This window comes from Carcharhinus amblyrhynchos, chromosome 1 (genome assembly GCF_965287045.1).
Source record: "Carcharhinus amblyrhynchos chromosome 1, sCarAmb.v2.hapA, whole genome shotgun sequence".
Classification (NCBI taxonomy): Eukaryota; Metazoa; Chordata; class Chondrichthyes; order Carcharhiniformes; family Carcharhinidae; genus Carcharhinus; species Carcharhinus amblyrhynchos.
The window spans coordinates 49,422,284-49,447,662 of NC_137324.1; the positions used below are offsets into that span (position 1 = coordinate 49,422,284).

General features: G+C 44.9%; 1 protein-coding gene across 3 annotated transcripts in view; it reads right to left on the reverse strand.

Annotated features, from left to right (window-relative positions):
• Positions 1–25,379, reverse strand: part of LOC145335993 (mucosa-associated lymphoid tissue lymphoma translocation protein 1-like) — a 128,644-nt gene that overhangs the window by 52,242 nt on the left and 51,023 nt on the right. For all 3 annotated transcript variants that reach the window (XM_080181717.1, XM_080181727.1, XM_080181736.1), the window contains exon 5: positions 16,731–16,878. In XM_080181717.1, the coding sequence (XP_080037843.1) occupies positions 16,731–16,878 (148 nt within the window). The remainder of the gene's footprint in view (positions 1–16,730; positions 16,879–25,379) is intronic.

Genomic DNA, 25,379 nt, shown 5'->3' on the forward strand with positions numbered 1-25,379 from the left:
TCCCTACGTTGCAGAAGGAGGCCATTTGGCCCATCAAGCCTGCACCAGCACCAATCTCACCCAGGCCCTATCCCCACAATCCCATGTATTCATCCTGCTAATTCCCCTGACACAAATGGGGTAATTTTGCATGGCCAATCAACCTAACCCACACAGCGAGTTATTCAGTGCAAACAGACAGAGGCCCAAAGCATGGTTCACATCTGAATGCTGCATCTATGGGGAGGCAGACATGGGACATCTCCTTCTCCCCCTTCATCTCACTGGCAGATTTTAAAGCTAGTTCTCACCTGAATACAGCAGGTTAGCTGCTCACCAGTTCTGTCTAAAAGTGGTAGGTGGGTGGGCGTGCAATGAGTAGACGGCAAGGAGGCTGTCTGGTGGCACCAAGAGGAAGCTTCCAGCAGAAAGGCAAGTCTAAGAGTGTATTGCCCAACAGCAGTTGATTTTGTGACTTCAGGATTATTTTCATAATTCTGGCTAATTCCTTTGATGGCCTGGTGTTGAGGTCCAGAATGTATGTTATTGCACAAGCCACGTTTTTTGTTGCCCAAATTCGTTGTTTTAATTTATAACTTGCACCTCAAAAGGAAGCATAATAGCAGTTAACTCCCAGGCTCATACAAAGCACCTTTCTCAATCAGGAGTCAACTGCTCAAGCCACGGATCGGCTGCTATGTTTTTTCAACATGTCCCATATCCGTATAATAATTGTCTGAAATGTCAGTTAATCAAGACCACTACTTACCAAGTCCAAACCTCAATTGACAGATTGCTGAAAATATTGTTCCTCAGAACTTTGGACAAATGTTTGATCTGTTTAATGTGCACACAGTCAGCCTGCAAGAAATGTCATTCTTCACCAGACCTTTCCAAGCAAGTGGAGTGATTATTGATGCAAGGTGATCATGAATAAGGCATTTATCTTTTAATTTTCTTTCAGGGTAGCTGAGGAGGCAGTCACAAACTTTTACACAGAACAAATGCACAGGACTAATCTGCAGTAATAACTTTCATGATAGCTGTTTGGAGTCTTTGGCAAAAGGATTGAGTCCTGGATTGGGTGCAGCTTTCTTGTGATGGACAGTTTGCTGTTGGAGGCTATTTCTTTAAAAAAAAAGGAGTCCCAAGTTCGAGTCACAGTCAATCAACTTCAGTCTTTAGAGTCAACAACTATTGTGCTATCTATTTTAAATTCACCATTACCTAGCTGACAGAATCCCATTGAGTTTACAGTAACTGAACTTCAGTTTAAAGTCAATGTCAAGAAATAAAGCAACTGACATTATTCTGTATTTGAAGAATGTGGATAAATGAATACTCCAGTGTGGGTACGGTTCACTTGCCTGCCTAATAAAAATAAAATCTCCTGTTGATCTAAAACCCACATTTTGATTTTATAGAAGTGCAAATCTACTCTTTGATCACGTAATGGCATGTAATACATTTTTAGATTCTTTACAAGTCAGCAGAAACAAAGCAAGACAACCCAGCCAATTCTGCTGTCTTTATATCAGTTGTCAGAATGAATAAACTTGGAATGTGCTGTCTGAATCAGCATTCATTACACTTCAATTAGACAATGCCTTTAATGCAATCATAGAATAGAATCATAGAACCCCTACAGTGCAGAAAGTGGTCATACGGCCCATCAAATCTGCACAGAGTACCTTACTTAGGCCTTTTCTCCACCTAATCCAGGTAACCCCACACACTAACCATCTAAACTACACATCTTGCGACATTAAGAGGTAATTTAGCATGGCCAATCAACCTAACCTGAACATCTTTGGACTGTGGGAGGAAATGTGGGAACCTGGAGGAAAGCCATTTAGACACAGGAACAGCATGCAAACTCCACACAGACAGCCACCGGAATTGAACCTCACACAGTGAGGCAGCAGTGTTTACCACTGTGCCACCTCCTTTAGTACTCTAGATATAGATGATCAAACCCTGGGGGATTTAAAAGCTTTCGGTCCCATTAATTTCTCCAGCACTATTTAGTAATATTTAATTCCTTTCATTCTTCCTTGTTACGAGACCATTGGTTCCTTAGCATTTCTAGGAAGTTATTTGTGTCTTCCTCTGTGCATCCCTCCAGCAGCTTTTGCAGTCTGCTTTTGTGCTCCTTGCAAGTTTACTCTCGCTCTAGTTTTCTCCTCTTAATCAATCCCTTCATCCTCTTTTGCTGGATTCTAAACTGCTTCCAATCCTCAGGCTTACTACGTTTCCCAGCAACTTTATACGACTCCTCTTTGGATCTAATGCTGTGGTTAATTTGTTTTGTTAACGATGGTTGGGCTGGTTTTCCTGTTGTGTATTTGCACCAGAAAGAAATGAATAACTGCTGCAATGCATAATTTGTTCCTTTATTATTAGCCATTGCTTATCCATTGTCAGGCCTTTCAATGAAGTTTCCCAAACTATTTTAGCCAACTCACAGGCCCAATTCTCCCATCCTGATGGGAATGTTTTGCTCCCGTGTCGGGTTGGGATGCACATGTCGGCCATTTAGCGGGATTCATGCATGCGTTCCTGATGCACGCGCGCCTCCCACCACCTGAGAACATGCGTGGTCATACTACGCTGGAAACTGGCAAGAAGACCAGGTAAACGATTTTAATTTATTTGTAATGTAATTTAAATGTCATTATCAGGCCCGGAACTGAATTCTCTGGGCCTGATAGCATGTCCCGCCCCACTAGGAGTATTTCAGTCCGGCGGAGTTTAGAGTAGCTCCCCACATTCAGGGAACTGGTGGAAGACCCCACTGGAGTGACGGGCAGTTGAGGCCCCCAAGGGTTTAGGCTATGGGACGTGGTGTCCCCGGGCGTGGGCACCCTGGCAGTGCCAGCCTGTGCCCCGGCACTGCCCAATGGGCAAAGTACCATGCCCGGGGCACCTTGGCACTGCCCACCAGGCACTGGGCAATGCCAAGAGGGAAGGGACAATTGTGAGCAAGCTTAGGGCAATCAGTGGGGATGGGGTCCTCTGCCACTTTGCATGCAGATCAGCCGGAGCTGGAGGGAGGCCAGCCATCGGGGCGGGCTGAGGGGGGGCAGTGGGAGTGTAAGCTGATCTTCCAGTAAATGATTCCGCATCTGCAGAGAACTGACTGGGGGAATCACTGCTGCCAGTTTCTGCTGTTCCCCAGCTCCATTCCAACCTGACACATTTCCTTTGTTGTGGGAGTGAGCCACCACGTACTATGGGTAGAACATGATGATTTTACAAGGGTATTTGCCAGATACAAATTTCCACTTGCAACACAGAGGACAAGTATAGTGTGATTTGGGAGGACTAGAGCTGGGTCCAACAATGAGAAAAGAGTGAAAGAGAAACTACGTGGAACAATTTTAGATGCCTATGGCAAAACTGACTGAAGTGGTGCAATGCTGGTTTTACATCTCACCTAATTTTGGGGAAGGGTGTAAAATTGACATTCCACCAGTCCCAGGGACCCTGTGCATTGCATTAAAATGACTCCAGATTAATTGACACAAGGGAGAGAGAAGAGGCGGGTGACTTCTTGGATAGCTTCTAGGGAACTGTTTGCTCTGTGAGTATGGATAAACTGAAAAATCACCCATTTTACTTTTTTTTCCCCAAAATTAAAGCAAAGAAAAAGCAGGTGCAGCAGGTGGTCAGGAAGGCGAATGGGATGCTGGCCTTCATAGCGAGGGGGATTGAATATAAAAGTAGGGAGGTCTTGCTGCGGCTGTATAGGGCATTGGTGAGGCCGCAGCTGGAGTACTGTGTGCAGTTTTGGGCGCCATACTTACGCAAGGATATTTTGGCCTTGGAGGGAGTGCAGAGGAGGTTCACTAGGCTGATGCCGGAGTTGAGGGGGTTGAGCTATGAGGAGAGGCTGAATAAAGTAGGCTTGTACTCGTTAGAGTTTAGAAGAATGAGGGGAGATCTCATTGAGACGTATAAGATGATGAATGGGATGGATAGGATAGAGGTGGAGAGACTCTTCCCGCTCAAAGGACAGTAGGACTAGGGGGCACAGCCTCAAGATAAAGGGGGGGCAGTTTAGAACGGAGTTGAGGAAGAATTTCTTCACTCAAAGGGTGGTGAATCTCTGGAATTCTCTGCCCGTTGAAGTGGTGGAGGCTACCTCGCTAAATATTTTTAAGAAGCAGGTTGATGGGTTTTTGATAAGAGAGGGGATTAAGGGTTATGGGGAGAGGGTGGGAATGTGGAACTGAGCCACGACAGATCAGCCATGATCTTATTGAATGGCAGGGCAGGCTCGAAGGGCTAGATGGCCTACTCCTGCTCCTATTTCTTATGTACTTATATGCAAAAATAGTATTCGGAATTCACTAGAATCCATCCTTCTTCAATGTAATCATTTAATATTTTCAGGGAAAATCCTATCTCCAAAATACCCATGAAATATGCAAACCAGAGGAATGAAGGCAACATTTGGAATCCCAGATTTACTCTGACACTTGACTAAGAAAATACATTTTGGGAGGAAAATTGAATGTAGATCAGATGACTGCCATTCTGTGATTCCGCCATTCTGTGATTCCACCATTCTGTGTACAGGCATGACCCAAAACTTGTCACTTTACGTTCTCTTCCCACTTCTTTCCTTCTTTGCCCAATCATATTCCTCCAGCCAGGCTCAACAAAAAGCTTTAAGACCAGTTCTTCATCTTTCCGCTAGGCACTCTGCAGTCCTTTTGCAATGAGTGAGCCATGTGTAGGTTTCTTTGTCCTTCCTCCTCACAAAGCCAAGAAACCATTCCTGAAGAGTTTCTGGACTGCCCTGTGAATGTTTCCATTTAGATCCCTAATCAATCTCAATGGAACCAGTTTGCGAATTAAATCTTTTAAAGTTAAAAAACAATCAATGTGAATGGAGAGCCAGCATTGTTTCCTTTCAAAAGGGCAGCACGGTGGCACAGTGGTTAGCACTGCTGCCTCACAGTGCCAAGGACCCGGGTTCAATTCCCAGCTTGGGTCACTGTCTATGCGGAAGTCAGCATGTTCTCCCCATAAGAAACATAAACATAAGAAACATAAGAAATAGGAGCAGGAGTAGACCATCTAGCCCTTCGAGCCTGCCCCGCCATTCAATAAGATCATGGCTGATCTGTCGTGGCTCAGTTCCACCTTCCCGCCCTCTCCCCATAACCCTTAATCCCCTCTCTTATCAAAAACCCATCAACCCGCGTCTTAAAAATATTTAGCGAGGCAGCCTCCACCACTTCAACAGGCAGAGAATTCCAGAGATTCACCACCCTTTGAGTGAAGAAGTTCCTCCTCAACTCCGTTCTAAACCGCCCCCCCTTTATCTTGAGGCTGTGCCCCCTAGTCCTACTGTCTTTTTTGAGCGGGAAGAGTCTCTCCACCTCTATCCTATCCATCCCATTCATCATCTTATACGTCTCAATGAGATCTCCCCTCATTCTTCTAAACTCTAATGAGTACAAGCCTAGTTTATTCAGCCTCTCCTCATAGCTCAACCCCCTCAACTCCAACCTCCTCTGCACTCCCACCAAGGCCAAAATATCTTTGCACAGGTGCGGCACCCAAAACTGCACACAGTACTCCAGCTGCGGCCTCACCAATGCCCTATACAGCTGCAGCAAGACCTCCCTACTTTTATATTCAATCCCCCTCGCTATGAAGGCCAGCATCCCATTCGCCTTCCTGACAACCTGCTGCACCTGCAAGCTGGGTTTTTGCGACTCATGCACAAGGACCCCGAGGTCCCTCTGCACCATGTCCTCTGGGTGCTACAGTGTCCTCCTACAGTCTGAAAGACGTGCTGGTTAGGTGCAGTGGCCATGCTAAATTCTCCCTCAGTGTACCTGAACAAGGGCCAGAGTGTGGCGGCTCGGGGATTCTCACAGTAACTTCACTGCAGTGTTAATGTAAACCTATTGTGATACTAATAAATAAATTATTTTTTTAATTTTTTTTATATACGATGGAACGGTCTCAAGCAGTTCCAGCTGGGCAACTATGGCTTATTTCAAGGACAAACTGAAACAGGAGTTGATGAAATTCCATTGCAGGTGTCAATACGCTGCCCAAACTATGCTAATAGTCATATTCTCACAGTTTGGAACAACATTAGATTGTCAGTCAAGGAGATAATTAGGTTCTGATCTGCCTCACAATCACTTTTGGAGTGAGATCATTGTAGTCTTGCATCCAAAGATTGTAATAACTTTAGATCTTAGACTTCATTTATTTCAGACCCACAGTATATTCTCCATTTTCCTTGCAGCATAAGGTGCTTCCAATTTAGAAGGTGTGGTTCTTTCAATATTTGGGAGGAGAGGAGATGGGCTGAAACATGGCTTAGAAAACATTCTTCTGAACACAGGCCTGGTGGATGTGGTCGGAGGGAGGGAACGGTGATGCAGGGCACTGGGCTGATTGTGGGATGGTAGCAGTGGGGCTATCAATAGTGGTGGAGGGTTTTAACCCATGTTGTCCTTTTTTCCTATTTTTTACCACCACTTTGTGATCAAAAGACCAATGATCTTTCAATTCCATTTCTCAATTTCCCCCATTTGTGTGTGGATGGCACAGTGGCACAGTGATTTGCACTGCTACCTCACAGTGCCAGGGACCCGGGTTTGATTCCCAGCTTGGGTTATTGTCTGTGTGGAGTTTGCATGTTCTTTCCATGTCTGCGTGGGTTTCTTCTGGGTGTTCAAGTTTCCTCCCACAGTCTGAAAGACATGCTGGTTAGGTGATTGACTCAAACAGGCGCCAGATTGTGGCGATTCAGGGTATTTCACAGCAACTTCTTTGCAGTGTTAATGTAAGCCTTACTTGTGGCTAATAAATAAAATCTCCTTTCTCTTTTGCCTTTTCACCCTCTTAAATATTTGCTTTTTTTGTTCTCCTTATGTCTGTCCTCACTGGCATCCACTTATATCACCTCTCACTTTACAGGTCACTCAACTCAATCTCTAATTTTTCCATTTCTGATGATGGGCCATTAACCTGAAATGCAAACTTGTTTCTCTCTCTACAGATGCTGCCTTGCCCTGAGGATTTCTAACGTTTCTGCTTCTTTAACACCATCTGTCTAATTGACCTCCCTGTTGATTTTCTCCCTTCCTCCCCAGCGTCTTCCTCAGTTATTTTTCTAATCTCATGCTTCTGTTCCTCTTTGGACACATACTCAGTGTGGTTGACTCTTAACAGCCTGCTGAAGTGGCCATGCCGATCATTCAGTTGAATGGCAAAAATTAGGGACGGACAACAAATTCTGGCCTTGCCAGCAACACCCACAACCAGCCAAATAATTATATTTTTCAAAATTACCCTTAGAAAAGGCTTTTCTCAGCTCCCCTTAAAAAAGCGAAAAACATGAGCATGTCATAGAATTATAGAATCCCTACAGTGCAGGAGGAGGCCTTTCAACCCATCGAGTCTGTACTGGCAACAATCCCACCCCAGGCGCTATTCCCACAACCTCACACATTTACCCTGCTAATCCCTCTAACCTACACATCTCGGGACACTAAGGGACAATTTAGCATGGCCAATCTACCTAACCCACACATCCTTGGGCTGTGTGAGGAAACCAGGACACCCAGAGGAAGCCTACACAGGCACGGAGGGTGAATGTGCAAACTCCACACAGTGACCCAAACTGGGAATCAAACCCAAGTCCCTGGAGCTATGAGGCAGCAGTGCTAACTATTGTGCCATCATGCCGCAGTAAGTGTAGGCCATATGGCCCCTCAAGCCTGCTCATTCTAACTTCCAGATTTTTAATTTTGCATCCCCTCAGTATCTGAACTCTTCACCATAATGAACAATTTGTCTTGGCACCTTGACCATCTCTAGTTATTGCTGAACACTTATTGAATTTCTGGCTTAGTTCAGTGGCAGATATTTAGACAATTGATTGTTTTTATGCATCATCACTATGGGGGAGTTTATCATCAGTTTATATATTATGTTTTGCACACCCCTCCCTGTTCCCAAAATAAACCTCCTGATCCTTATCTCAGTTTCTGTCACCATCACTCAAGCAGCTGACATTCAAAGGCAGACATTTCTCCTTTGCATAAGTGTGTTAGTCATGGTCACAATTCCATTTCCTGTATTCAAGGGAAAAAATGAGAAATTATAATTTCAATTTCCACTGCGTCTCCAGCGCTTTGCATTATATGCGAAGATAATATACCCTTTCCTTTTGGCTGTCTGTGAAATGCACTTTGTGTAATGTTAAAAAGCAAACAGCACCATCACAAAATCCATTCTGATGTCAATCTGTGTAACTAATACACGTACATTACTATAACATTACAATACAGCCCACAATTAGTAATTTGAGAAAAATTGGAGCTTTTATTTGTGACTTCCTTTGCAGCCCACTGCCCAAGGCTTAACATGGCAAAGACAATCCCTCAGTTTTTGAAAATTTGTCTACAAGCATGAAACCGTGGGTAATAGAATTGTGTACTGCCGGATGATTGATGGTGTGCATGTGTATGTGTCTGCACACAAATGAACATGGACCTGTGAGCACAAAATGCAATTTTGAAATTTGCAGATGACATAAAATTTGTAAGTGCAGCAAACATTGAGGAAGATAGCAATGGACTTAAATAAGGTGGATGGAATAGGAGTATACACTGGCAGATCAAACTTAACACAGAAGACTCTAAGGTGACATAGCTATTAGAAAGAATGAAGTGACAATACGTGCGCATGGCACAATTTTAAAGGGGTATAAAAACAGAGGCCTGAAGTGCTTGTGCCCAAATCTTTGAAGGTGGCAAAAACAATTAGTAAGGTATGTTGGATTCTAGGCTTTATAAATCAAGGAGTAAAGTACACAGCCAAAAATTATACCTCATCTCTATAAAAACACTATTTCAGCCCCAGTCAGAGTTTTGGGAGGGATCTTTCCAGGCAGCTGGAGGTAGATTTGGACATGGGGCAGGGATGGGAGGGTTGCTTGGAATCATGAAAAGAATATCCCAACATCCTTCCATTTTTTTTCCAGCAGCCTGCAGGGAAATGGCAGAAAGGCAATCAAAGTATTTAAGGCAGAAATTGAAAAGAACCTTGTGTCTGCAATAGCAATTTAGCAGCAGCTGATAGGCCGGATGCAGTTTCTGGAACCAAGCAGCTTAGAGGAGGCAAGAGTACATAGAACATAGAACATAGAACATTACAGCGCAGAACAGGCCCTTCGGCCCACGATGTTGCGCCGACCAGTTACAAAAACAATGACCCACTAGCCTATACCAATCCCTTTTCGTCCATAAACCTATCCAGAGATCTCTTAAACGCCCCCAAACTAGACGCATTTACAACTGCAGCAGGCAGGGCATTCCAATCCCTCACCACCCGCTGGGTAAAGAACCTACCCCTGACATCCGTCCTGTAGCTACCCCCCCTTAATTTAAAGCCATGCCCCCTCGTGCTAGCTTTCTCCATCCGAGGAAAAAGGCTATCACTATCCACCCTATCTAAACCTCTAATCATCTTATATGTTTCAATAAGATCCCCTCTTAGCCGCCTTCTTTCCAACGAAAACAACCCTAAATCCCTCAGTCTCTCCTCATAGGACCTCCCCACCATACCAGGCAACATCCTAGTAAACCTCCTCTGCACCCTCTCCAACGCCTCCACATCCTTCTTGTAATGCGGGGACCAGAACTGCACACAGTACTCCAAGTGCGGCCGCACTAGAGTAGTGTACAGTTGCAACATTACACTGCGACTCCTAAATTCAATCCCCCTACCAATAAACGCCAAGACACCGTACGCCTTCTTAACAACCTTATCTACTTGATTCCCAACTTTCAGGGATCTATGTACACACACACCTAGATCCCTCTGTTCATCCACACTATTCAAAGTCCTCCCGTTAGCCCTATACTCGACACATCTGTTGCTCCTACCAAAGTGAATTACCTCACACTTCTCTGCATTAAATTCCATCCGCCACCTCTCGGCCCAGCTCTGCAACCTATCTAAGTCTCCCTGCAGACTATGACACCCTTCCTCACAATCTACCACACCTCCAATTTTGGTGTCATCAGCAAATTTACTAATCCAGGCGGATGTCATTGTGACCCGCAAGTGGGGGAAAATGGCAAGCATGAGGTCAGAGCTCACAATGACAGCAGCAGCTCATTGAGGCTGATATTAATGACAAGGGCCTCAGTAAGGAAATTACTGGCACTTCCTGGAGGAGATTTCTCACAACTCAATTCAATTTCCTTCAGAACCAGCTTAGAACATAAAACATAGAAAAACTACAGCACAAACAGGTCTTTCGGCCCACAAGTTGCACTGATGATATCCATACCTACTAGGCTTACCAATAACCCTCAATGCTATTAAGTCCCATGTACTCATCCAGAAGTCTCTTGAAAGACCCTATCAAATTTGCTTCCACCACCATCAACAGCAGCCGATTCCACTCACCCACCACCCTCTGAGTGAAAAACTTACTCCTGATGTCTCCTCTGTACCTACTCCCCAGCACCTTAAACCTCTCGTAGCAACCATTCCAGCCCTTGGAAAAAGCCTGAGAATCCACCTGATCTATACCTCTCAACATCTTATACACTTCTATCAGGTCACCTCTCATCCTTTGTCTCTCTAAGGAGAAAAGACCAAGCTCCCTCAACCTATCCTCATAAGGCATGCCACCCAATCCAGGCAACATACTTGTAAATCTCCTCTGCACCCTTTCAATAGCTTCCACATCCTTCCTGTAATGGGGCGACCAGAACTGCGCACAGTGCTCCAAGAGAGGTCTGACTAGGGTCTTATAAAGCTGCAACATTATCTCCTGACTCCTAAACTCAATCCCTCGATTGATGAAGGCCAGTACACCATATGCCTTCTTAACCACATCCTCTACCTGCAAAGCAGATTTAAGAGTCCTACAGACCCGGACCCAAGGTCCTTCTGATCCTCTACACTGCTAAGAGTCTTACCCTTAATATTATATTCCTCCATCCCATTTGACCTGCCAAAATGGACCACTACACATTTATCCAGGTTGAAGTCCATCTGCCACTTCTCCGCCCAGCCTTGCATCCTATCTATGTCACGCTGCAGCTTCTGACATCCCTCCAAACCATCAATTTACAAGCTTCTCCAAGTCAACAAAGACAAAATCACCAGAGACAGCAGAGTCTTTGTGCAGCCACTATGAAGGATGCCAGTAACCCTTTAAATATTTGGTGCTCAATCGTGATCACAACTCATAGAATCCTACAGTGCAGAAGGGGGCCAATCAGCCCATCGAGTCTGCACTGACCACAATCCCACCCAGGCCCTATCCCCATAACCCCATGCATTTACCCTAGCTAGTCTCCCTGAAATGAAGGAACAGTTATAGCATGGCCAATCCACCTAACCTGCACATTTTTAGACCGTGGGGGGAAACCAGAGCACCTCAAGGAAATCCACACAGACACGGGAGAACGTGCAGACTCCACACAGACAGTGACCCAAGCTGGGAATCGAGCCAGGGTCCCTGGCACTGTGAGGCAGCATGCCGCCCTCTAAAATGTATTTATTAGTGTCATAAGTAGGCTCACATTAACACTTAACATCTTTCATTACCAATAACATCTTTTGGACAGTGGGAGGAAACTCATGCGGGCATGGGGAGAATGTGTAGATTCTGCATAGTGACCCAAGCTGGGAATTAAACTCTGGCACTGTGCCCGGCGGCAGAGCTAACCACTGTGCCCATGCCTAATTGGGCTGCAATCCTTGAGGATGGTTCCTGACTGGATACCGTCAACCAGAAGATCCTCTACTTGCACATCCAGGTTCCAGATCCAAACTCATTCCCCCAGTTTTGTGCAATTACAAAGGCAGCAAGGTTCCTTCCATTGTGTCCAATTCTCAGTGCCACGTTTTAGAATAAACTTAAAGATTTTGGAGAGGGCACAAAAAAAACCACTGAGAACAACACGCTATCTTGAACACTGTAGGTGGGATTTTATGGCCTCGCTCTCCCCAAAACCCGCCCGAGGTCAATGGACCTTTCCATGCTCTGCCCCTCGCCCACTCGGATTCCCGTGGCAGGCGGGCCGGTAAAATTCCGGCCTGTATCTTCAAAAGGGCATTATGTAGAGTGAGACATTGTGGAAGAAGACAGTAATTCTGGGGAAGAGAACAGATTTTTTTAAAAGAAAATAATACTGAGGAAAGATATTTAAATCATTTAAGTTACTAATCTCCATAGATAACACGGACTAAAGCAAACTGTTGAACTTTGGCTGTGATTGTTCAGCCATAAGGTCAGTAGAAATTAAGCAGATTTAAGATGGACAGAAAGCAGAAGTTCTTTTAAGTAGTTTCAGCTGTAAAGCTAATTCTCGGCAAAAGTAGGCATCATTCAGGACTGCGATTAGGCTGCAAGTAGGTGGATTAATCCTGAACACAGCAACACCAGCTGCATCTGAGGAAATCACTCTCGTGGGAGAAGGGTGGCACAGATGGGCATTAGCCACTTATTTGCATACACTAAGGACCGGAGCCTTCATACCAAATCTTTTTGACCTTTTCCAATATGCTTGTTGACACACATCTGCCTCTTCTTAAATATTCACTTCCGGTCTGTTGGGACCTGTTTAGTACCTGGAAATTTAAGATGACCAGACATCCCGGTTTGGCCAGGATAGCCTGGGTTTTTCATTATTGTCTCAGTGCCCTGATAGTTCTCACCAGATTACTCAAAAGTCTGGGTTTGCAGTGCTACCGAGGCCTTTTCCCTTTAACTCAGCCCTCACGGTCCATTTATTGTTGGCAAACCACCAAAGAAAATGCTTCTCAAGCTGCACCCAGGGAATTGGTACCTGACTGCAATCTGATGTGAAGGCATCTATGTCCAGTTTAACTGTGACAGGTATTGGGCACCCAAATAACCACTTCTGGAGAGGCAAGTCTGTAATCAGAATGCTTAGCTGAGGCTTTATTCTGTCAATTTTGGCAACCATTTCATTACAATGCAGCCAACATGGCAGCTGCAAAGAGCTGGAGACTGCCAACTCCATCAGGTAAGTGCTTGTGGGCCAAGGGGACAAGCATTGCGTCCGCTTCCTTTCAAACAAGTCTTCTGTCCTGATCTGATCTCCTTCAGATCTTTCCCTTGCTATTGATATCTCAATGTTAGATTTTCCTCCCAGCAGCTGGCTGTCCTCTCAGTTGTACTGGCAGAGAGGAAATCTGAGACTTTGTTTTTGGGAAAAAAAAATTAAGAGGTCCTTGTGCTGTTAAATGACACCAGGAGAGCTGGGTTCCAGGTGTTTCTGGTAACACCTGCCCCACACCTCCTCCCCATCTTTAAAGAAATACCTGGGCCTCTTTGTCTAACTCAGTAAGCAGATAGGCCTTGAATTATTGTGCAATTTGATAGAGAGTCAGCCTGGATTATGCCTGTAGACTCTGGAGTGGGGCACAACATTCAGTATCATTGGTTAATGCAGAAATGGAGCCAGTAGTTCTGATTTTAACACTTGGTGTTACTGTGAGGAACTGTGCACCATCACCTCATGTTACTGGTTAAATTATAAAATTAATGTCAGCGTGCCTTCTCCATGACAACAAACATAAATGGCTTTTGAAAACGCTTCCTGAAAAGAGACAACAAGCTGGGGCAGCTTCAAACCCAAGAGGTGGTGAGTGATTGAGAGTCACTGCTGACTGCAGACAAAGAGACACCTGTTTACACAGGCACACCAGCACCATGAGACAGGCCCAGCCCAGCAGAGAGAGAGCACTGGGGAGGAAATCCTGAGTGCCTTCCAGCAACATGTTGGAGCCAGTGGACTGCAGAAGTTGTCGGTGATTTAGTAGCAGCTGGTGATGGCTAATTCCGAGCATACAGTTTACAGCAAAGGTTTGAGCAAAGTTTATTTATTTGTCACAAGTAAGGCTTACATTAAATGCAATGAAATTATTGTGAAATTCCCTTAGTCGCCACAGTCCCGCGCCTGTTTGGATCAATGCACCTTAAGCAGCATGTCTTTCAGATTATGGGAGGAAACCAGATCACTCGGAGGAACCCAGGCAGACACAGGGAGAACATGCAAACTCCACACAGATAGTGACCCAAGCCAGGAATCGAGCCCAGGTTCCCGGTGCTGTGAGGCAGCAGTGCTAACCACTGTGCCACCCTGCCACCCCACTGTGCACTTCACTGATTCCCAAGCTCAAACCTCCCCAACCTCACTGCCTTTTAATACAACTGACATTAGTAATGACCTCAACTGGAAAAAGCTCAAGAAGTTCTGGCAGAAGGAGAGTTTCAAAGAAGAGTTATATTGGACACAACATATTAATGCTGTTTCTTTCTTGTCAGATGCTGTCCAACCTGCTGGGTTTTCCTGGCATCTTCTGACTTTATTTGAAGTCTCCAACATTTGCAGTATCTTGTTTACTTTTAAAATATGAACTGCTGACAAATGTTAGTAAATGTGAGGTTATCCGTTTTGGTAACAATAAAGGCAAAATGGTCTATTATTTAAATGGTAAAAAATTGCAGCAAGCTGCTGTGCAGAGGGTCCTGGTTGTCCTTGTGCAAAAATCACAAAAGGTTGGTTTGCAGATGCAGCAGGCAATTAAGAAGGCAGATGGAATTTTGTCCTTCATTGCTAGAGGGATGGAGTTTAAAAACAGCGAGGTTATGTTGCTGCTGTATAAGGTGCTGGTGAGGCCACACCTGGAATACTGCGTACAGTTTTGGTCTCCTTCCTTGAGAAAGGATATACTGGCACTGGAGGGGGTGACAGGAGATTCACTAAGTTGATTCCGGAGTTGAGAGGATTGGATTATGAGAGACTGAGTAGACTGGGGCTATATTCATTGGAATTTAGAAGAATGAGGGGGATCTTACAGAAACATATAAGATTATGAAGGGAATGGTTAAGATAGAAGCAGAGAGGTTGTTTCACTGGCAGGTGAAACTAGAATGAGGGCATAGCCTCAAAATAAGGGGGAACAGATTTGGACGGAGTTGAGCAGAAACTTCTTCACCCAAAGGTTTGTGAATCTGTGGAATTCCCTGCCCAGTGAAGTAGTTGAGGCTACCTCATTGAATGTTTAAAAGGCAAGGATTGAGAAATTTTTGAACAGTAGATGAAATAAGGGTTATGGTGAGCAGGCAGGTAAGTGGAGCTGAGTCCACATAAAGATCAGCCATGATCTTATTAAATGGCAGAACAGGCTTGAGGGGCAAGATGGCCTACTCCTGTTCTGAGTTTCTATGTACTTATATTCTTATTTAAATCAAATTTAATTCACTGGTGATGCATGACGTGCAATGATATCACTATGATGTGTATGAGTCTGCATTTGTGCATTTTAGTTTCACACGCAAGTATATGCCAGTGAGTTACAAGGATACGCAGTGGGTGGAATGTATTACAATTCACATTCAGCTAGCTGATGATGGCATGAGAACCTGAGCACGTGAGGGGGGAAGGTTTTATTAAATTCTGCTGAATCCCAAGGTTTATTTCACATCCCTGAAACACATCCAGTCAATTCGAACACAAATCTACACAGCTACAGGTGGTGGTAAAGGGAAGATAATTTCATATACTGTCACAGCAGACAGTTGGTACCATAAGAACTTAAGCTTTGATGACCATCCTAATAGACTTCTTGTGCAATTCTTCAAGTTGATCACCTCAGATTGCTCTGATTACCGGCAGCACCACTGACAGGCTTTCAATCAGCTCAACATCTCCCTCGGCACATACCACTCAATTTGTTCTCTCTAACCCATATTTAGAAGTGCAAAAATAGTAACTGCACTGTTCAGTAATTTTCACGATTTACGTGGACATGCAGACCATTAACTTTACTCAGATCCTAGTGACAACCAAGTCATGTCCTTCCCTAAGCCAGTTATTTTCAAAGTTAACAGCCACTGACTCCTAATTGAATCACAGGATTTGAAATACATCAATATAAGGCCCTGCTGTGAATGTAAAGTTTATTTATTAGTCACAAGTAGGCTTATTATTAACACTGCAATGAAGTTACTGTGAAATTCCCCTAATCACCACACCTCAGCGTCTCTTCAGGTCAATGCACCTAACCAGCACGTCTTTCAGATTGTGGGAGGAAACCCATGGGGAGAACGTGCAAACTCCACGCAGACAGTGACCCAAGCCAGGATTCAAACCTGGGTCTCTGGCACTGTGAAGCAGCAGCACTAATCACTGTGCCGCCCCTGTTGGTAAGGATGAGAAATTATAATGTTTTTTAATATAGGCTCAAGCATTCGGGACATGAAATAAGGAGGTATAATTGTTTGATTGTGTAATGCTGTTGTTTGAAACCCATAGTATGGTAACAATTTAACTCGGAGTTATAGTTTTAATCACCTGACAGCCTGCTAGTACCTTTTGGCTATGATCATTCCTCACTGCCGGAATTGAGACCGTGAATGTTCATCTCTCCGAAACAATACAGCCAAATCTGTTCTTCTTTCCACACAATGGCCAGGAGCACACATTTTTCAACAAGGGCCTTGAAGGCTGGAAAGTCTGCCTGAGTTTTTTTTCCTCGCTTCATAATAGATGGTTACCCTAGCTAACTTTAGTGAACTCCACACAAATATCCTTGCCATTATCAACATACAGCAAAGAATATCCACAACAATTAATATTCAGAATGAACTAATTTTCTGCAACTATGAGGCACAGAGTATGTTACAGAGCATATTTCCAAAAGAACATGCAACTTACCGTAGGCAGCACTGAAGTTATAAACTTCCAATTGCACCCAGACACTAAATTCAGAACAGCAGCCACTGTTCACTCTGCAGATGTACCACCCTGTGTCATTTATAGTGACCGGATTAATCACAAGCTCTGGAGTGTTGCCATTTGGAACCTGTGTGTCCAAAACAGAAAAGGAATGTTTAAATATTTGTTCAGTTCCAAAAATATTAATCCATTTTTATAGATAATGAATTGATCTCCCATGGTGTTGCTAATGGGGGAAAATGCAGGAGTGTACTGCTTCCACTGACTCATCCCCATTCTCTACTAGTTAAGGTATTTGCAAGTTTCTGCATTGTTTTATTCATTTAACCTCACATATTCTTCTGGGTAAGTAATGGTTCAGGTGAGGAGCTACCACATCATGTAAACTCTGAGGACTTGTTACACTGCAATGTGACATTGACGGCAGTACAGAGGCAGTGTCAGGGATCAAACTCAGAAGAAAGGATTGGAGAAATGTGGCCATTTCAGCTTGCAGAGACAATTCTTTCAAGGCTATATTACAGAATAATATTGCAGGAAATAATAATCCAGGATACAACATTAAACCGTGGATTCCCAACCCACCACCCAAAGATTCAGTAGGGAATGCATCCCTGCGAATGCTGCCTGCCCATTTAGCACTGATTGCCTGGAGTGGAGAGTTCTGATCCTCACTTAGAGGGGAGTCCTGCGTCAGAGTTGCTGGATAATCTGGAAAGGACCACCAAGGTGGAGAGAGGTGGAGGTGTCACTCAGTCTGGGAACAGAGCATTATGGGACGATTTCCAGCTGCACCCTCTCCCCTGCTGCAGTTTCGCCTTTGGCCTGGGCAAGATGATCTGCCGGTCTTTCTTTCTCCTCAATGAACTGCTCCCACCGGTCAAAAAATTGTGGTCAGGTGGGAGACGGCCCTTAAGTGGCCAATAATTAAGGACCACAATTGGGGTAAGGGTGGGCAGGCCATCCAAGGCATTGCCTGTTCCATGGCCAATTGAGGAATTTTACAGGCATCCTTGCTGCCCATGTGGCCTGACCGATACAAGGTAATTTTACAGCTGATAGCAGAAAGTTTTTCTTTACACCGAGAACGATCAACACATGAATGGACTTTCAGGCAGAGATTAATTCTTAACGGGGTTTTAAATAGCTGTTAGATGCAGCACAGTAGAGCTATTTTGAATGGAAGAATTAAGGTAGACTGAATAGCTGTCTCTGTTTATACTGATCTCATAAACGACAGGAAATGCAGAACATAACTAAGTGCAGAGTATAACTAAGTGTGTAGACAAAGGTAGAGTAGTTGATGTCATATACATGGATTTTAGTAAGGCATTTGATAAGGTTCCCCATGGTAGGCTCATGAAGAAAGTAAGGAGGTGTGGGATAGAAGGAAGTTTGGCCGATTGGATAAGTAACTGGCTGTATCATAGAAGACAGAGGGTGGTGATGAATGGAAAATTTTCAGACTGGAGGCCAGTTACCAGAGGTGTACCACAGGGGTCAGTGCTGGGTCCTCTGCTATTTGTGATTTTTATCAATGGCTTGGAAGAGGGGGCTGAAGGGTGGGTTAGTAAATTTGCTGACAACACCAAGACTGGTGGAGTAGTGGATGAGGTGGAGGGCTCTTGCAGGCTGCAAAGAGACATTGATAGGATGCAGAGCTGGGCCGAAAAGCAGCAGATGGAGTATAACCCTGACAAGTACGAAGTGATTCTCTTTGGTAGGACAAACTTGAATGCGGATTACAGGGTCAATGGCAGGGTTCTGAGGTATGTGGAGGAACAGAGAGATCTTGGGGTTCATATCCACAGATATCTGAAGGTTGCCACTCAAGTGGATAGAGCCGTGAAGAGGGCTTATAGTGTGTTGGCATTTATTAACAGGGGGTTTGAGCTTAAGAGTCATGAGGTTATGCTGCAACTCTGAAGGGTCTTGGCAAGACCACATTTGGAATATTGAGTGCAGTTCTGATCACCTCGCTATAAGAAGGATGTGGAAGCATTGGAGAGTGTGCAGAGGAGATTTGCCAGGATGCTGCCTGGTTTGGAGGATAGGTCTTATGAGCAAAGGTTGAGGGAACTGGGGCTTTTCTCTTTAGAGCGGAAGAGGATGAGGGGCGACTTAATAGAGGTTTATAAGATGATGAAGGGGATAGATAGAGTGGAAGTGCAGAGACTATTTCCACGGGTGGATGTAGCTGTTACTAGGGGGCATAACTATAAGGTTCATGGTGGGAGATATAGGAGGGATGTCCGAGGTAGATTCTTTACTCAGAGAGTGGTTGGGGTGTGGAATGCACTGCCTGCTGTGATAGTGGAGTCAGACACTTTAGGAACTTTCAAGTGGTTATTGGATAGGCACATGGAGCACACCAGAATGACGGAGTGGAATAGCTTGATCTTGGGTTCAGACATAACTCGGCACAACAGAGGGCTGAAGAGCCTGTAATGTGCTGTACTGTTCGATGTTCTATTTCCCCAGTCAATGGATGAGGGCTCATCAACTTAAAATCGTCATTGAGACTGGTAAGAAGTTAGGTTGGTCGAACATTTTTAATGCAGCGCATTGTTGGAAATGGAATGCTTTATCACAAGGTATCAATTTAACAGTGACCACTGCATCATTTAAGGGAGAGGTGTCTGAGAAAAGATCAGGGCAGTGGGTTTTATTTTGGTTTGTTCCACTGAAGACTGGCATTGGCATGGAAACCAACTTCAAGTGATGAGGTTCCCTGCTATAGCAATAGGCAGCAGCTGGCAACCAGGAAGGGGGAAAAAAGTCACTTTTTTAAAGAGCTACTTTACTTTTAACCAAACCAAACATATTTCATATTACAATAATGAAGCAAATTCCATATCTCGTTAATTTTTTTAAGAAGTTTTTTTAAAGTTTATTTATTCGTCACAAGTAGGTTTACATTAACACTGCAATGAAGCTACTGTGAAAATCGTCTGGTTGTCACACTCCAGTCCTTGTTCATGTACACAGACAGAATTTAGTATGACCAATCCACCCAACGTGCACACTTTTGGACTGTGGGAGGAAACCGGAGCACCCGGAGAAAACCCACACAGACATGGGGAGAATGTGCAAACTCCGCATAGACAGTGACCCAAGCCGGGAATCAAACCCAGGTCCCTGGCGCTGTGAGGCAGCCATGTTAATCACTGTGCCTCCATGCCGCCCAGACATATTAAGCATTTTTTCTGTTCCATGCTTTCTGGGTTAGAAAACAGGAAACCAAATGATCTATAGACACAGACTAACTGTTCTGGAGGTCCTGCCATTCTACAGACCTTTGCTTATTAGGGTTCACAACGCTCTAGTAAAGGAAGTATGTATGTAATTACCTGGTTAAAAAAAAAACTAAAAACCCCAATTTGCATATCAATCCAATTTTAATCCATTCAACGTTCTCATGCAACATTCAAACAAGCCAGAAATGAAACAACTGAGTAAAAATAAAAAATGGCCGGTATGCTCCAACAGACAAACACAAAGAAAATGCAAATTTAATTTTATAATCTAAGCTAACTAAGAAATTATTCAATGAACAAAATCTCAGCTTCCATTAGATAACTATCTGTCAATGATTGCAATCAGTAAGATTTAACTATCTCTGCAATTATGCTATTCTTAGCAGGATTTTCCAATCGCATTCACCCCGGCCCCACTGCCCGGCGAGAATGGAGAGTTTCAGCTAAGCTAAAATTTCATTCACTGCAGCAGCAATGGAGAACCCCAGCCGCAGACAAGGTGGGAGGCTTCCCACGCCTGTTTCTTTCAGATTTTGGCTGCTGCTATATGACATTATGGCCAAATTTTTACCATGCCACCCACCATGGGAATCAGAGCGGGTGAGAGACAGACAATGGGGAGCTCCGTTGACACCAGGCAAGATTTTATAGTTTTGGGACGAGTGAGGCCGTAAAATGCCACCCTACAGATCTCTGCTCATTTATACTGTATCTCAAGTCATTTAAAATTTTTTAAAAGTTTTATTTATTAGTGTCACAAGTAGGCTCACATCCACATTGCAATGAAGTTACTGCAAAAATCCCATAGCTGCCACAGTCCGGTGCCTGTTTGGATACACTGGGCTACAAATCCAATTCTCGTAGGCAGGGGAGAGCTTTGCAATTTTATATAAACACTGGTGAAGAGCTCTGCTGGAAGTTGGTGAAATACGATATCAGGGTGAAAGAGAGGTCAAGGGCTCTCACGCTGCTAATCAGGTTGGGACATGACTCAAGTTAATCTATCACTTTGAGTTATTACATATTGGAAACTTGGAGTGATGTAAAGGTCTCACCATTGTGAGTTTTTGAAAATAGTATTATTTTGCTCAAGGTCTTGTATAGAAACATAGAAAAAAGATGCAGGAGTAGGCCATTTGACCCTTTGAGCCTGCTGCACCATTCAATATGATTCGGGCTGATCATGCACTTTCAGTAGCTCATTCCCACTTTCTCTCTATACGCTTTGATCCCTTTAGCCACAACGGCCACACATCCTGCTCCTTCTTGGACATGTCTAACAAACTGGCCCCAACAGCTTTCTGTGGTATTGCACAGGTTCATAACTCTCAGAGTGAAGAGGTTCTTCCTCAGCTCAGTCCTGAATGGCTTACCCCTTATTCTTAGATTGTGACCCCTAGTTTTGCACTTCCCCAATATCGAGAACATTCTTCCCGCATCTAGCCTGTCCAGTTCATCAGGATTTTATGTTTCTATGAGATCCCCTCTCATTCTTCTAAATTCCAGTGATTAAAAAGCCAGTCAATCCAGTCTCTCTTCATATGTCAGTTCTGCGAGAGAAGAAAAGAGGAAGGACAGGCAAATAAGGAAAGATAGCACACAGCAGGGGGGAAAGTGAGTTTAAAGTGAGGTCGGGGTGAAGTTTTAAAACCAGCAAGCTGAATTGTTGAACTTCACGCTGAGTGTGGAAGGTTGTAAAATCAAAAGCTTCTCGAGCTTTTGTTCAAGCAACACTGAGTTCAACAACTTCACACCATCATCTCTGCCCACTCCATTTCCTTTTTCGGTTTCAGTTTCATTCTCATTTTTCTCTTGTTTTTTTGTTTTCGGATGGAAGTAGCCCATCATTCTGCCATTCACACCTCTAATCACACCATTCAGTTTATTTACTTACCCCATTACCATTCCATGAAACTTTCACCCTCTCACGCACTTTCCCTTTTGTCCTCTTGCCCACTCCTCCCCATTCCATCCTCCCCCCCCACACACTTGCTTTAAATCGATTACATTTTGAACATTTCCCAGTTCTGAAAATTAGGTCATGTACCTGTAACACTGGGCTGGAGATTTTGTTCTGGGTTTGGAACCCCACTGTTGGACACATTTCCTTGTCCAAGCCTACATTATAACAGGGCCTGAGGCTCGACGTGATTTGTCATCCAAATGTGGATAACACAAGGGGCCCAAGGCTAGAGGATCTTTGGAGGACCCTTCAGCCCTGAAAGATTACCAGCCCCACCTCAGAAGTGGAAGCTATTTATGTGGGTAGAAGAGGGGGTGGGCAATTCAAGATGGAGGCAGCCATTGAAGAGCTATAGAATCAACAGAATTTTTACAAAGCAGAAAGAGGCCATTCAACAACAGAGGGGATGATTCTCTCATCCTGCTCCCTCCAAGTTCAGGGAAATCCATGTGTTTCCCAACTGGAAACCATGGTTGAACAGGGATCCACTGCTGGAAGTCCAGGTCTGAGGCATTCAAGTCAGGTGACACTGACCTATACAAGAAATATGATCTAAGGAGTTCCATCAAAGATGCCAAAAGACAGTGCTGGACCAAGCTAGAGTTCCAGGCTAGCCACGTTGACCCCTACCAACTATGGCAAGGTCTGCAAGACATAACAGGCTACAAGATGAAGGCATGTAAAATCACCGGCTTCAACGCACACCTCCCTGATGAGGTCAATGCATTCTATGCCCATTTTGAGCAAGTGGTCAACAAGAGCATGCTCTCCACCCTGGAAGCCCTGGATGAACCTGTATCTGGGGTCACCACTGCAGATGTAAGAACAGCTTTCGTGAAGGTCAACCCATGGAAAGCGACTGGCCCAGATGAGGTACCCAGACGAGCACTCAAATCCTGCACAGATCAGCTGGTGGGGGTATCCACAGACATCTTCAACCTCTCTTTACAACAATCTGAGCTCCCTATCTGCTTCAAGAAGACAACCATCACCCCGATACCTAAGAAAAGCCAAGCAGTGTGTCTTAATGACTATCAGCCGGTTACTCTGACAGCCATCATTATGAAGGGCTTTGAAAGGCTAGTCATGGCATGAATCAATTCCAGCCTCCCAGACTACTTGGATCCACTAGTTTGCCAACCGCTGCAACAGGTCCACAGCAGACACCATCTCCCTGGCTATGCACTCAACCCTGGAACACCTAGATAACCAAGGACATCTATGTCAGACTCCTATTTATTGGCTATAGCTCAGCCTTCAACACCATTATTGCCACGAAACTCATCTCCAAGCTCCATGGCCTGAGCCTCGGCACCTCCCTCTGCAACTGATCCTGAACTTTCTAACTCACAGACGATAATCAATAAGGATAGGCAACTACACCTCCTCCACGATCATCCTCAATACCGGTGCCCCACAAGGCTGTGTTCTCAGCCCCCTACTATACTCCTTATACACCTATGACTGTGAGGCCAAATTCCCCTCCAATTCAATTTTCAAGTTTGCTGACCACACCACCGTGGTGCATCAGATCTCAAACAATTGCAAGACAGGATTAAGATAGAGAATCTGGTGAAGTGGTTCCCCCACCCTCTCGACACTATAGTTAAGAAAGCCCGCCAACACCTCCAGTTTCTCAGAAGACTAAGGAAATTCGGCATGTCAGCTACAACTCTCACCAACTTTTACAGATGCACCCTAGAAAGCATTCTTTCTGGCTATATCATGGCTTGGTATGGCTCCTGCTTTGCCCAAGATTGCAAGGAACGACAAGAGGTTGTGAATGTAGCCCAATCCATCATGCAAACCAGCCTCCCATCCATTGACTCTGTCTATACTTCCCGCTGCCTCGACAAAGCAGCCAGCATAATTAAGGACTCCACACATTCTCTCTTCCACCTTCTTCCGTAGGAAAAAAGATACAAAAGTCTGAGGTCACATACCAACCAACTCAAGAACAGCTTCTTCCCTGCTGCTGTCAGGCTTTTGAATGGACTTACCTTGTATTAAGTTGATCTTTCTCTACGCCCTAGCTATGACAGTAACACTATATTCTGCACTCTCGTTTCCTTCTCAATGAATGGTATGCTTTGTCTGCATAATGTGCAAGAAACAATACTTTTCACTGTACATTAAAACAAGTGACAACAATAAATCAAAATTAGTGGGATGACCCCGCTGTAATGAAGGTGGGGCTCCCAGGCATGTGCACCATTGCAATGTCAGTCTGTGCCCCCTGGCACTGCTCAAGCAGCAAAGTGCCCATGTCCAGGGGCACCTTGCCCATCCAGCATGGGGCAGTGCTAAGGGGGTCCTAGGGACGGGCCAGCTGGGGGAGGGGCCTAGCGGTGCTCAGTGAGATGGTGGTCCCGCTGTCATGCTGCATGGGGATGGGCTGGGACTGGAGGGAGGCCAGTGAACAAAGCGGGCTGCTGGCGCCACCCCCCCCCCCCCACCCTATCTCCGTAATCCAGCACATTTACCATGGCTAATCCACCTACCCTACACATCTTTTTAGGTACCTCACAAGAGGTTATTGCAGAAGGTCAGGGGACATGGAGTTGGGGGTAGGGTGTTAGCGTGGATAGAGGATTGGTTGTCAAATAGGAGGCAGAGAGTGGGGGTCAATGGGTGCTATTCGGATTGGCGGTTGGTGACTAGTGGGGTGCCCCAGGGGTCGGTGCTGGGGCCTCAGCTATTTACCATTTATATAGATGATCTGGAGGAGGGAACCGAGTGTAGGGTGTCGAAATTTGCTGATGACACCAAGATTGGGGGAAAGGCAAATTGTGCGGAGGGTGTGGAGAGTCTGCAGAAGGATCTAGATAGGCTGGGCGAATGGGCCAGAAAATGGCAAATGGAATTTAATGTTGGCAAGTGTGAGGTGGTCCACTTTGGTAGGAAGAATGGTAGGAAGGACTATTACTTACGTGGCGAAAAACTGCAGCAGGCGACGGTGCAGAGGGACCTCGGGGTCCTTGTGCATGAGTCGCAAAAACCCAGCTTGCAGGTGCAGCAGGTGGTCAGGAAGACGAATGGGATGCTGGCCTTCATAGCGAGGGGGATTGAATATAAAAGTAGGGAGGTCTTGCTGCAGCTGTATAGGGCATTGGTGAGGCCGCAGCTGGAGTACTGTGTGCAGTTTTGGGTGCCGCACCTGCGCAAGGATATTTTGGCCTTGGAGGGAGTGCAGAGGAGGGTTGAGGGGATTGAGCTATGAGGAGAGGCTGAATAAACTAGGTTTGTACTCGTTAGAGTTTAGAAGAATGAGGGGAGATCTCATTGAGACATATAAGATGATGAATGGGATGGATAGGATAGAGGTGGAGAGACTCTTCCCGCTCAAAAGACAGTAGGACTAGGGGGCACAGCCTCAAGATAAAGGGGAGGCGGTTTAGAACGGAGTTG